This window comes from Bombus pyrosoma, linkage group LG9 (assembly GCF_014825855.1).
Source record: "Bombus pyrosoma isolate SC7728 linkage group LG9, ASM1482585v1, whole genome shotgun sequence".
NCBI lineage: Eukaryota > Metazoa > Arthropoda > Insecta > Hymenoptera > Apidae > Bombus > Bombus pyrosoma.
In genome coordinates this window covers 14624465-14637875 of record NC_057778.1, presented here as the reverse complement: position 1 = coordinate 14637875, position 13411 = coordinate 14624465, and the positions used below count along the sequence as shown (strand labels likewise).

At 29.5% G+C, this 13411-nt stretch overlaps 2 protein-coding genes across 11 annotated transcripts; one reads left to right on the top strand and one right to left on the bottom strand.

Annotated features, from left to right (window-relative positions):
• Nucleotides 1-3613: 3613 nt before the first annotated feature.
• On the top strand, nucleotides 3614-7798 carry LOC122570596. Of its 5 annotated transcripts, none has more exons than XM_043733104.1 (7): nucleotides 3614-3904; nucleotides 5788-6212; nucleotides 6432-6660; nucleotides 6839-6981; nucleotides 7064-7193; nucleotides 7277-7459; nucleotides 7562-7798. In XM_043733104.1, the coding sequence occupies exons 2-7, from the start codon at nucleotides 5814-5816 to the stop codon at nucleotides 7726-7728; spliced, it is 1251 nt and encodes a 416-aa protein (XP_043589039.1). In that variant the 5' UTR covers nucleotides 3614-3904; nucleotides 5788-5813; the 3' UTR covers nucleotides 7729-7798. The 5 variants fall into 5 exon arrangements, with proteins under 5 accessions (XP_043589039.1, XP_043589037.1, XP_043589036.1 ...); XM_043733102.1 differs by having other exon boundaries at nucleotides 3614-3908; XM_043733101.1 differs by having other exon boundaries at nucleotides 3899-4003.
• LOC122570594 (nucleoporin GLE1) lies at nucleotides 7731-13391 on the bottom strand. 6 transcript variants are annotated; one of them, XM_043733093.1, is made up of 9 exons: nucleotides 13134-13391; nucleotides 12922-13043; nucleotides 12554-12850; nucleotides 9745-10179; nucleotides 9569-9659; nucleotides 9172-9459; nucleotides 8790-9094; nucleotides 8330-8708; nucleotides 7731-8257 (listed from the first exon to the last, which is right to left on the bottom strand). In XM_043733093.1, exons 2-9 carry the CDS (start codon nucleotides 12952-12954, stop codon nucleotides 7995-7997), a joined length of 2091 nt encoding a protein of 696 aa, XP_043589028.1. In that variant the 5' UTR covers nucleotides 12955-13043; nucleotides 13134-13391; the 3' UTR covers nucleotides 7731-7994. The 6 variants fall into 6 exon arrangements, with proteins under 6 accessions (XP_043589028.1, XP_043589029.1, XP_043589031.1 ...); XM_043733094.1 differs by having other exon boundaries at nucleotides 13209-13391; XM_043733096.1 differs by having other exon boundaries at nucleotides 13219-13391.
• Between the last annotated feature and the right edge of the window lie 20 nt (nucleotides 13392-13411).

Below are 13411 nucleotides of genomic sequence, written 5' to 3'. Positions count from 1 at the left end.
TCAATATGTACTTCTTTCACGACGAAAACGTATTACGAAATCTATTATAATCTACGAACGTATTAGACTCTATTTCAAGAAATGATAGTTATTTTAGTTAAAAACGAAATGGATATGCAGTCTACTTGAATGTGATATTAATGATGCGCTTATATCTGACTTCGAGCAGTAAATAAATTCGAAATAAGTATTAAAAAGCACCGTTCGTTAAGCTTAATTATTCGATGCTAGTATTAGACATTTACCAATTACAATTGAAATGCATGTTTTATGAACAATAATCGTTAACAATCGAACCTAAACAAATTTAATTTGATTTTGCATTTATTTGGGTTACAAATAATATTGCTGGATTATTTTACATCGTAATGGTATTTACCCCTTATTAGAACTGTCCTTACTTCGATTATCCTTGAATAATAGATGTACGAGCCTGTGTATGTAAAATGTTTTCTGTAAAGAAATTTATACTTTTGTTGTCGTTGTTACAATTGATAGGATATCATTTAAAGAATTATTTGAAAAAAAATCTACTTAAAAAGAATATAAGATGTTTGATAATCAAAATAGTACAGCGCAAAGACATTTTCTTGCTTAAATAAACTAGCGCAAATATTTTATTTAAATAATGCCTAATTTTGAATCTGTTATTAATAACAATTAACGATGAAATGTTCGTTAATCCGATATATAGGTAAATAGTAGATTGTAAAATCGCGAGAATCGTCAAGATAGATATTTAATTGTCGATTGTATTAAAAACTAGATTAATTATCAAGTTTAACTATTAGAGTCCATTAAATTAATGATTAGATATTAAAATTCTTTCTAGTATAAAAGTAATTTATAGTCACCAATTGACGATTAATTTCATCCATCGATTAAATCAAAGGAAATTTTTGATAATCAATACGGTCTTTTAACTGTAAGTATGGTCGATTCATCAAATTAAAAGTATTAATTAGTCGATGCTCTTGATATATATAGCGCTATATATATATATATATATATATAATTTCTATATGTAGAATTTTTTGGTGATAGTTCATGTGATGAATAATTTCATTAACTATAATAAAATTATTTATCGCAGAAATTATAATACTTGTTAGAATATAAAATTTTACTTAAAATAATGTTATAATATACATATACATATACACGTAGATGTATGTATGTATGGAGTAATCGCGAACCTAAGTATGTATGTGTATGTACATCTGTTCGCACGCAGGTTGGGTAAGCGATCCCAATGATGAGTTACGAATGATACATAATCTGGGATGAAACGAACGTTTATGATGGCACATCGATAAAACGTAACAAACGAAGAGAGACTAAAGAGAATGCATGTAGATGTATGGTGGTATGTGCAAATTTAACCATATATGACAAAAATGCATGTGTACATATAAAGTCTAAAACATTATGGTGTGATTGATGAGAGGCAGAACTTTTCGTAGAACAGTCAAGTTAGAATATTAATCGTAAGGATCATAAGGAATATCAATATTTGTACTTTATACCATTATAAATTATTTCATGAAATTAACAAAATTATAAAATTATCTTCTTTCTCTTGCAGAATAATGTATCATCTTCGTATGGCCTAAGAAATGATAAAACGATCAAAATCGAAATTCCGAAGATGGGCAAAATCACGAGCGGTGTGTCCGGATGAGGTCTCCATCGACCGTGATTTAATTTCATAAGGTCGGTGGGACTTTCGTCCGTTTGCAAGACTCGATGAGTACATCACGTATAAATTTCTATTTCTTGCGTAAAATATCAATGATAATTCAACGATAATTTTGCATTATTTCAAAACACCTATTGGTAATCAAATTCATTACGAATTATATACACATGTATTATGTATATATGTATATGTATATGTATATTTACAAGTTTATTAGCAATTACTCACTAGTTCACTAGGTTGGTATTAAATTGGATATAGGGTGTTCAAGAGATTAAATGAACGAAGAAAAATTATATAAATCCATGTATATTCGATACTATCACCAGTTGGTTACAACAACATAACAAATTGGTTACAAGTAAGTAAAGACTGCTCTTTTGTGATATTCTCGCATATACATATATACATATATGTGCAGGATATTCGAAACTGATTTGTCATGAGCATCGTAGCGTTATTCTAAACCTCTGGATCGGCGAAGATCTGCGAAAGAAAGTAGCAACGAACTTGACTTCGAGCTTAAAATTCAAAGTCAAATTATTTTATGGGCGAACCTGTAGAAAGATTAACTACCCTCTAATTTCGATGATTTTTGGATACATTGTAACAACCGATATTTTGAATAACTTTTTCCTACATACAGAAGGGATGGATTCGTTTAGTCTTCGAAATATTTGCAAAAAACTGCTAGTACCACTACAATGAATTATACCTATAGCGTATGCGTCAGTGTTGGTTGCCGCCGCCGGCCACTTATCTGCCGTTTATAAACTAGCATGGAGCGAGTTTAAAGGCCTTTTGCACAATGTACATATGCGAGGCATACGAGTTACAACTTTACAATTCATAACTCAATTAAAGGTAAATATCATCATCATGAAAGTCATCATTGACCGATTCACCAACTTTTTCATCGTTTAAAGTCAATACGTAATCTTCGGGAGATTTGGAGTATCCACGCGCAACAGTAGATGCTATTTTTCTCTGTACGTTACGAATAAAATGTATCGAGAAATAATGGAACTTCTTCTCCAAGAAAACGGTCGAATTGCCATCTATGATTCCTTTGAGATTTTTGACCCTCATGATGTGTGAAAAACAATGACAAATCACTTCCGATCACCCTGTACATACGTATATATGTATATATACTATCTTTCGGTCTATGTATTTAAATTCAATAGACCATTTTCTGATATAAAATGCATTATCTCCTAGGTAGCTTATTTTGAAAATATTTGTATGTTGTATTAATGGACAATAAAAATATACAATGATACCAATGATTAGATTACAAACTATACATCTATAATATTGTGATTCCGTCTAACATGAATGTGAGAATTCAATTGCTTTTAAGCATTTTTCGTTAAGTGAGCGTTAAATTATTACAGTTCCATTGTTTCATTCTTCATTAGTTCGTTTTTGAAGGTAAATTAATCATCTTCTGTTATAAGCAAGGCAAAGTACAACGTGAAATCGTATTATACATAGATTATGAATAGATATCGCATTACGGTGCAATATGCCTTTGAAAGAAACGAAAACGAAAATCATGTACAAAATGTCATGTATGAAAATCATGTATAAAATGGAAAGCGTAAGAAAAAAATGTTAAACTATCACGATAAGCAATGAGTCTTACGAAAAATTAAGATGAATCTGAGAAAAAGTATTCCAAAAATAATCGCAGATGTAAAAAAATACTTAATCTTTTATGACTAATGGCTAAAACGATTAGCATTTATCCCTGCAAGAAGTTATATTAAAAGAATATTTATAAATTTATATTAAAAGAATTTTTTATATTATAATAAATATTACGTAACTTTTATAAATGGAAACAAATTAAATATACATACATGCATATATTTGTTTTAAATAGAAAGATTATAGTTTAAAGAAAGTTAAACATTGAATTAAATTTGAAAAAATATACTGTTTGGTTTTTATCGTGAACTATTCTATCTAATACAACCATAGACCGTTTGTGATACAACATGGACGAAAAGTTTGCAGCAGAAATTCGCAAAATGCGAAACTGTGCAATATCTTTGTTCTCCCATCGGTATCGCTGGAACCTGTACTAAAATGGCATCATTTCTTTGGAACACGCAGCCATCACGCGGCAATCGACTGAAGATTATCCACGAATGCATGACGTCCCTCGAACACTCGTCGCGTGAACATAAACCATTCCAAGTATGTAAGTAACATCGAACATTTCACAGTTTCCGTCTTGAACTATTCTCTTAATACAGTGTACTCCATTTAACTGATTTAATAGTAGCGCAAATGAGAGTAAGTTTCAATTAATACATATATATATTTATATACCGTATAAGTAAATTTCTATCGAAATACAAAAAAATTTGATCAGTACCTACTATATTGAATCGAATTATTGAACCTTGTCGAGATTAATACGCGCATGGCCATCGATGTGTATTTTTATGATACAATCGGAGAGACAGTAATTCTATATAAAAGAAAATAGAAGATATTAATATAGACTGAAGTTTATTCGTATAACGTTTCATTTTCCACGAAATTATTTTCAATACGATTCTAGAATCAATTTTTGTACCGATCAATTTTTGTACAGTAATTGAAATCTTAAAAGTAACTAATCTTCTGTAACAACAGACGTTATTTATTTCTATCATACAGTTGCTTAATAATAATGAGGTGTAATATATATTTAAACTTTAGACCAAAACTTATATTTTTCAAAATAATTTGATAAAAATTATGCTTTAGAGATTTACATAGAGTTTTATCTTGTCTGTGCTAATACTTCTGTTCATTACTGTATATGTTTCACCACTTATAATTTTGAAATGTATGAAAATATCAGATACAATGTTAACATATTATGTGTTGTATTATACGTACAATATAAGTAAGCAGGAGGTGATATTTTATGTAAAAATACATACAAATTTTATTATCCGAGATTTTTTTAAACTTCTTTCGTTGTAAATTATTATATGTATACATATAATTAATTAATTATTATATTATATTATATTATATGTTATATATATATATATATATATGTATTTTATAATTGGACTATTTTATTTTTCCTATTTCGTTTCAGTTCTCGTTTAAAATTACGAAAGAAATATTTATGGTAATTCAGAAAAGCTTCATGTGTACACTATTTACAAATCTAATATCATTATAATTATTACTTGCAAGGGAAATATACAAATGTGTTCTTGTGACGAATTATATAAAAACAGTTACCATGGAATTTCACCGCCTTATTTTGTATCACTAATTAAGAAAAGAAACTAATACCGATAAGATTCCATGTAATCGAAACATGTTTCAATTCGAAACCGTACAAGTTAATTACAGTACAGTAAAACGAAAAATGGACTTTTTAATTGTAAACATTATTTTATATGGCATGTATTAATAATTTGTTGACAATTTTTCTTCAGGAACCGTATCAAATTTCTGTACATATTTTATAAATTCTCCCCTACGTGATCGTTATTAAAAAAGCGTTAATACATATTTATTTATCACGATTTATTGTTATGTTTATCATATTTATGACATCCACTATGTTTTTCTAACTTTGTTTTATATTTGATTCATATTACTGACAATATACGTGTACTTCTTTTTTAAATTATGAGTTATCATAAAATATACATGAATCGGTCACACTGAAAATCATTTGTTCTCTAAAACAGAATAAATTTTTTAAAATTGGGCTAGACGATTTAAGTCTTTTTAGAAGTTAAATGAATTAGTTTATTAAATGACATATAAAAACAATTTTTAAAAAATTATAATTGATTAAAATCGCAAAGAAAATAATAAAAGCCGCCTTTTACAACTTTTTTATCTGAGCCTGTAATGAAAATTTTAAAAATACATTTTGTAGACTGATCTCAATTATATATATGCTGAAAGTTTCATCGAAGTCAACGTTGCTGCGAGCTACGCTAAATTCTCATTATTTTGTCATTTCTGTACTTTATTTTACTTTATTTCTTAATTCATAATATTTTTGTTTATTTTGTATTTTGTAGCTTTAATCATTTTTCAAAATTTCCTGTTGCCAGATTAAAATATAAAATCATACGACAAAATGTTTTCTATGACAAAAGCATCGAAGGATAACTTACTTCAGAGTGAAGTTCATTTGGAATCAAAAGATACTTCGATAATTATGAAAAAATCAATAAATACCGCAGCCTTTTCTCTTGAAAATTGTCAAATTACGAATGACAGTTACGAAATCAAAACAAAACAAAAAAATTTGAAAGAAAATGAAAAACAAGAAAAAACGCAAATAAAAATTGGAAGTTCAAAAGTTTCAAAATCAGAATACCAGCAAATGAAGCCTACAATCGCAAAATTGAAAGATATTGAATTCAGAGTGGAAAAACTTAAAACAGAAGACAAAGAGTCAAAAAGTTTTAGTGATATTACTTTACATCAAACCAATGTTCCAGAATACAAAATGATTCCCATTTCCGATAAATTTGTAAGTTCCAATCATACATAATGCATCATAATAATTACTTATCATTTTACTAATAATTGCGACATTTTCTTTTGAATGGTAAAAGACAATCTAAATTTAAGCCTTTATATAGATTTGCATTTATCATATTTGTCAACATTTTCATAATATTTTTATAATATACGGATCTTATACGTACTAGGTCATTTAAGTAATCAAATACTGTTAACGTATTTTCAGGATTTTCAAAAACCCTCGAATGTTGCTGTTCCTCGAAAATGTCCTCCGCTTTCTAGTCCGCTATTGAGTGAACGTTCACTTGTTTTATCAACGCATCTTGTACCTTCGCTACCAATTAGCTTATTCGAAGTGCTTGTAGAAGCAATCGAAGTTGCTACCGAAAAACCTGTAGTACTGTTGTATGAACCCAGAAATGACAGACCAGTTGCAAAAGAAGTTGTGGATATTGGTATGTTATTATTATTATCGCAATCTAATTTTTAATAATTTAATGTAATAGTGTATAACGACTTTTCCGTTAATTCTTTTCTTTCCTATCGTTCTACCTATATAAATACGTATATAATGTATGTGAAAACTGTTAAGTTGTAATTAATCAAATAATAGAGTAAATTCATATTTTTCAGCTATCTTATCAGCAAGTGTAGACTGGGAAGATGGTGAACTTCTACCTGTGAGTTTCTGTTTCGAACATCATCTTAATAAAGACAATTCATCGTGCATTTATGCTGATGTTGTTGTAGCTACAGACCGCGCGCTACACGTACAAGTAAATATCAAATTCAAATATACAATTGTAGTTACAACTAAATAAAAGTATAAGTATATTGATCTAAGAAAGGTTTTTATAGGATATTACAGATCTTCGCGGTCATAGATGTTCTCTCCCAGATCGAAAGAAAAATAGTGGAGTAGCAGCATTGTTATTTAACTACTTATACGCGAAAGGTGAAAGTCCAGCTTTTTTCGGCAACACGCTTGGTTCGTATATTACATTAAGAGCATGCTTTTTATTTTCAGTATACTATAAAAATGATTAAATGAATTATAAATTCAATTTTCAGATGCTGATACACAGATTGCTGCTTTACAAATGGTTGCAGGAAAACAAGCAGAAGTTGGAATTTTAGAATCTCCTGTTATTAAGTGCCACAAAAACACATTACCAGGAATCAATTCGCTTCATATCTTAACAAGTTTAGGACCTTTACCACCTTATCGCATCATGATAAAGAAAACACTTTCAGGTACAAAAGTTTTAGGCATAAAAATGTATAGGACGCATTTCGTTCATGCTATAATTCTTTTATGCAGTGAATTATGATTTTTACTTTTCATTATATTTGTAGACGTCCTCAAAAGAAAAATTACAACTTACTTACTAAACATAAATCAAGACAAAGAATGGATAGACAGATTCGCCCCTTTTGGGATTACTAGATTCGCCACAAATTTTGAAGAATTATACAACCTCGACAGTGTAAAATCTGTAGTTACAAGTGTACCATACTACTAAGATTATGTTATTCATATTGTATTATTTCTAGGCATATGCATAATTATACATACATCACTTATTATTTTTACATTTTTTTGCATTCTTTCCTCACACATTGAAAGTTTAATAAATATGTCATTCAAATAATGATTTTTCGTATGTACAAATTACTTTAAAATATTTTCGCACAAATTCTTGCAATATCCGATAATGTTTTACGAGTATCGATAACAGTCAGAAATTTATAATTAGAAATTAAAGAAATTGATTCAGCGGTATTATCATCACCAAAAATTTAGAGGAAGTTGACCATCAGGAGGGGATATAGAACCTTTTGCTAAGCTATTTCTCAAAAATTCTTCAAGTCGTATCAATGGACCACTGCCGATAGATCCTACATTTTTCATGCGTGGATAATATTCTTCCGACAACAAAATTAACAACTTATGGAATTGTTTTGGATAAGCAATCCATAATGTATTTCCAGCAACTTCAAGCATATCCAATAAGAAAGTTGCACAAAGATCTGATATTTCCTTTCGCGGTTCTGAAACAAAATTACAAAATATTACTGAGACTCCAATATAATTTTCTGTAACTTTCTAGATATCTATATTACCAAAATTTAAAATAGCAGCCAACCATCGCCATGCATTTTGGAGTCCATGTGGATTAGTTTTAGTAATTCCTTTTCTTTGAGTCGTGATAGTAATAGAAGCATACAGTCTCATTAAACCGGACATTCTTTTCAAAAATTTATCATGCTTTTCAATTGTGCCATCTTCAGCATATTTATAACCCATTAATTTATAATAATCATCATCCGATTGTCCTACCATTCTTGGCATAAAGATGGGAACCGTAAACGGGCAAACATTGTAAAAATGTGATAAAAGCAAATCTCCAAAATCGGAATGATCGCTCCAAAGAGCTACGATTATAGCAGCGATGGGAAATGCCATCTTTGGTTTACTTGAAACAAGCGTCTCACCTTGATTCTATTAAAATGGATCATATATGAAATCTGTTATAATTTAAAATACTTGATACAAATATAAGATTTATATGAAATTACATACAACTAATTTTTTAGCTAGAATATTTTTACAAAAATCTGCCCCATATGGATGTTCATTAACATTTGGCCAAGATTTCCCCATAAGCAGAATATGTAATCGTTCATATTTATCTGTCAGATGTTGTTGATTAATGCCAGATATTGCATTTACAGGTATATTTATTGCTTTTTGACATTCAAATCTAAATTTTTTCATACTTGGAGATTGTAAAAACTCATCAAATATTTTTACATAATTTTCTAAAAATTTTTTATTATTCACATATATTTCTAACAATCCTTTATCGACATATTTATACAAATGATCTGTAAATAAAATGATATGCATTTATCACTAATTTATTAAGAACATAAATTACAATTATGGTACAAATTTATTTTACCTTTATCTGATTCGGTCGTTGATACATTTCGTTCTACATTAGCTATTAGAGATGTTTCTTGTGAAATATTTGTAGAAATCATGTTCTCTGTTTGCACATTTCCCTTTTTTTCTTCTTCTTCATATTTCTGTACTTTGTTATCAGTACTTGTTTGTTCTGAAATAATTGGCTCGTGAACAGTTTGACTGTTGCTAAACGTCTGTTGTGAATCTGACAATTGTGTCGTGTGAGAATGTATTGTATTTTCTGCTCCAGTTGAATTTACCTCACACCGAACATTTATTTTATCTAAGGTATATAAAAACAATATATAAAACACATAATATAAAACAATAAAGAACTGTGTGTTCGCACAAAATCTAACAAGAAAGGACATAATATATAGTACAAAACTTACCTATTTCTGATTTAAATATACTTAACATTTCATCAATTTGTTGAACCAGTTTTACCATAATATTCAAATCGGCGGGTGTTATTTCACCTATCTATGGATAAAATACATATACATATATGTATTTTTGTATTTTTCGTATATTATATTTAATAAAGTTTTATTTTTTTACTTTTTACCTTAACTTTTTCATCTATAAACTTCAATTGGAGGTGCAACTCTTCTAATTTTGTATCATAAGAAGATAATAGTATGGTAAAAGAATTTTTGTCTTTACAATTTTCAGAAAGTGCTATGATATCATAATATTCCATTGCATATTTCTTAAAATCATTATTTTTTTGGTTGTATACATTTCTTACAATCATTATTTCTTTGATCAATTCTTCTTTCTCTTTCATTTCTTTTCTGTATTCTTCAACCTCTTTCTGTCGTTCATGTCTTTTACGTATTTCTTCCTGTTCTGCCATTCTTTCTTCTGCTAGTATATATGCATAGTTCTCCTTACTTTTGCGTTCACGTTCTTTAGCCATATGTGAACGTGACATTGCCATACGTTTCTGTATAACTTTCCCATTTTCTTTCATATGTTGCCAATGACGTGCAATTTCTTTCTAAAGAAAATCACATTTTTTATGATTTTATACGTTTGTTATTTATAGAATAATTTATATTACTGCTTTATACATATATATCTTTTCATAGATTAATTTTTAAAAATTTTATTTGCCTAGCAAAAGTTTTCAATTTTCACCAAACATCATTATTTTGACTATTAACAGATGTGTATATAAAAGTGTATATAAAGTGTATATAAACTGCTGCTAAGGGATAAGTGAAATGTCAGAGATCTCTCAATGTGTGATATGCTTCTATGAGAAAACATGCCTGAGTGTATATTAAACTGAACATGAGGCATATTAAACATATGCTGTAAAGATAATGTCTTATTGAAAAAACCACTTTGTAACTCAGAAATTGATGATTTTTGAATTCATGTTTATTAAAACCGTTTTGCTTGTTTTGATGAATACTATATGCTTCTAAAGTTTGTCCTCATCTGTTATATACATCCCATATATTTTTTGTTTCCATGGCACAACATTTTCATTAAGTATATTTTGTATAATTTTCGCACAGTTGAAAAAAGATAATTACTCACATAATTGTCCATAATATTCACTTATAAAATGTTGCTTTTCAAAAATTCCATAGGAAACAAAGGTAATTATTTAGAAGTTTGCTCTGTTCACTGATTTCGATGATTTTTTAATATGTTGTCAGAGGCATGATTCTGAACAACTTTTTCCTATACATGTAATCACCGCTCGGACTTAGTTTCCGAGGAGATGTTCGTAAAAAACGAAAAGACAATGAATCCTGCACATATATGTGTATCTGTGACACAGTCACAAGCATAGTCGACATGTTCGCTACTTGACAATCTGTTTACATTCATCAGTTATTACATGGATCTCATTATCTTTGTATCATACTTTACGAGCTTTTATGAAAACCTTGTTCACAATTGTATATGCGAGACTGTAAGAAATGTCTTCAAAAATTTTACTTCAGCATAGATCTCTGTTATTACCTTTTAGAAAATGTAACTCAAAACCAATACATTGATGATATTTACTTGTAATTGAGCTATAACAGACATTTCTTGCAACCTCACATATGCAGTTGAGCTTCCATTTAAAGGAACCATGCAATATACCCATGCTCGCGCAACCCTCGTTTATATATATAGAGTTTTTATATATATATAGCGTTTCGTTTAACTGAAAACAATAGAATATCTCATGAGGGATTAGAGTTATAAGAAAAAATATTTCAACAAAAGTTAACATATATAATTTAACATATATTATATAACGATAAAACGTATCAATTTACCATATGAAAGACAAAGACAATGTAAACATAAGAATACTGCTTTGCGTCTTCCCTTGTCTTTCATATGTTAAATTTGATAAATTGAAATCAAAATATCTGCTAAACTAATAATTCCTCATTAATAGGTTAATACCTTTTTACAAAAAATGGATCGACTAATACATTAAAAAATATATGGTTCTATTTACAAAAATGAAGCTGACCATAAAATCTCCCCCACAACCTGCCAAAATATAATTTGCACCATATCCCTTTGCGAACTACCACCACATATACGCGTTCTGCGTAAACTATCAATATGGCCTAGGAATTCATATATGAGTTTGACGAAAGCAACTGATAGAGCCAAAAAACTTATATATGGGTCCCACGTAAACGCGTCGCTATGATCGAGAAACTCATATATATATAAAAGACTCATATGTGTGTCATTTTATTTATCTTGTGGAGAATCTGTATACGTATATATGTCTAGAATTTGACATCTTGGAGTGTTATGAACGAAAATCGCGTCGAAGCAGGAATGTGCGCTAGCAATTTTAGATGACTATCGCGGCAGCAGCTCGGTCCCACGGTACGGTTGACTTAGAACCGTTCCGTCCGCAAAGGGATATGATATCCATTTGAACCAAGTAACTTTTGTTAGATCTTTAGTCTCTCGTGATATATTCTAGCGTTTCCACTTACATAAAACACCCTGTATATCATAAACAAAAGGTAAGGGTTAGGTCTAAGTTAGGTTGTATCCGGCCGCTGGCACAAGGCGACCGGCAACCAAACTAACGCATACGCTGCTATGGATACACAGTTATAGGCAGAATTCATTATAGTGGTACCAACAGTTTTTTTTGCAAATACGTAGGTTAGAAACTAGAGCCGAGCGGTGGTTATATACATAGGAAAAAATTGTTCACAGTCATGCCCCTGACAACATATTCAGAAATCATCAAAATCGATGAGAGAAACGAATTTCTAAATAATTAAATGAAACAAAATAATATCCATTGATTAAGCTACATGTTGCATGCAAATTATATTATACAGAGGTTATATTTCTTTGAAAATAAAATAAAAATATATCTGTATTACCTGAACTTCTTCTTTTCTTTGATATTCGCTTTCTAAGAGAATTTTTTTAACTGAGAAGGTAATGCCACTTTGCATACAAATTTTATGCTGTGAGCAGACAGATTTTTGTGGAACTGTAATATTACAAGAATTCCGTTCATTTTCTATATTTTCTGATCTTTCACTTTCACTTTCATTCACTATTGAATCGGGACCAATTGTAATTTTATCCACTTCACCTGATATACGAGAAGCTTTTTGCAAAGCAGATACTTTAAGACAAGCAAAATCAGAAGCGATATCCTCCATATTTTGCACCTGCCAAAATATCAAAATGTAATATTACTAAACTGTAAAAGTTTATAATATTATTATTTAGTTATACTCACAATTTCGTCTTTAGTGCTTACAAAATGAGGCATCTTTGCATTTACGTTACAGAAAATAAAATATGAAGTAATAAATTCCAAAAGATCAGATATTTACAAAAGATTGCAGATGCAAGTATAACCTATAAATTTATACTCGGTCAAATTTATTTCACATACAGACATGTATACGTACTGTTACAAAGTATATTAATATAGCATTATATACTAACACCATAACAAAGTTTATATCAACATTATTTTAGAATATTAACATTTTGCATCTTAGTAAAAACGTAGCAACATACCACTACACACCATTTACTCTTCAATCATACCAAACACTGTACGCCAAAAGTGATAAACTTGAGCTAGCAAGAGCAAAGCAAATGACATGCTGGACATGTTCGCATCACTCGCATCACTGATACATATTCTATGAATACGCGATCTCGTACGCCGAGCATGATGTCGAGTTGATCACGGCTATATTGGACTTTGGTACATAGCG

Coding starts and splice junctions, on each gene's coding strand:
- LOC122570596 (XM_043733104.1), top strand. CDS start 5,814: ATGTTTTCTATGACAAAAGCATCGAAGGATAACTTACTTCAGAGTGAA. Junction 6,213..6,431: donor TTCCCATTTCCGATAAATTT/GTAAGTTCCAAT, acceptor ACGTATTTTCAG/GATTTTCAAAAACCCTCGAA. Junction 7,194..7,276: donor TTTTTTCGGCAACACGCTTG/GTTCGTATATTA, acceptor TTCAATTTTCAG/ATGCTGATACACAGATTGCT.
- LOC122570594 (XM_043733093.1), bottom strand. CDS start 12,954: ATGCCTCATTTTGTAAGCACTAAAGACGAAATT. Junction 10,180..12,553: donor AAAGAAAAGAAGAAGTTCAG/GTAATACAGATA, acceptor GATTTTCTTTAG/AAAGAAATTGCACGTCATTG. Junction 9,095..9,171: donor AACGACCGAATCAGATAAAG/GTAAAATAAATT, acceptor TTTTATTTACAG/ATCATTTGTATAAATATGTC.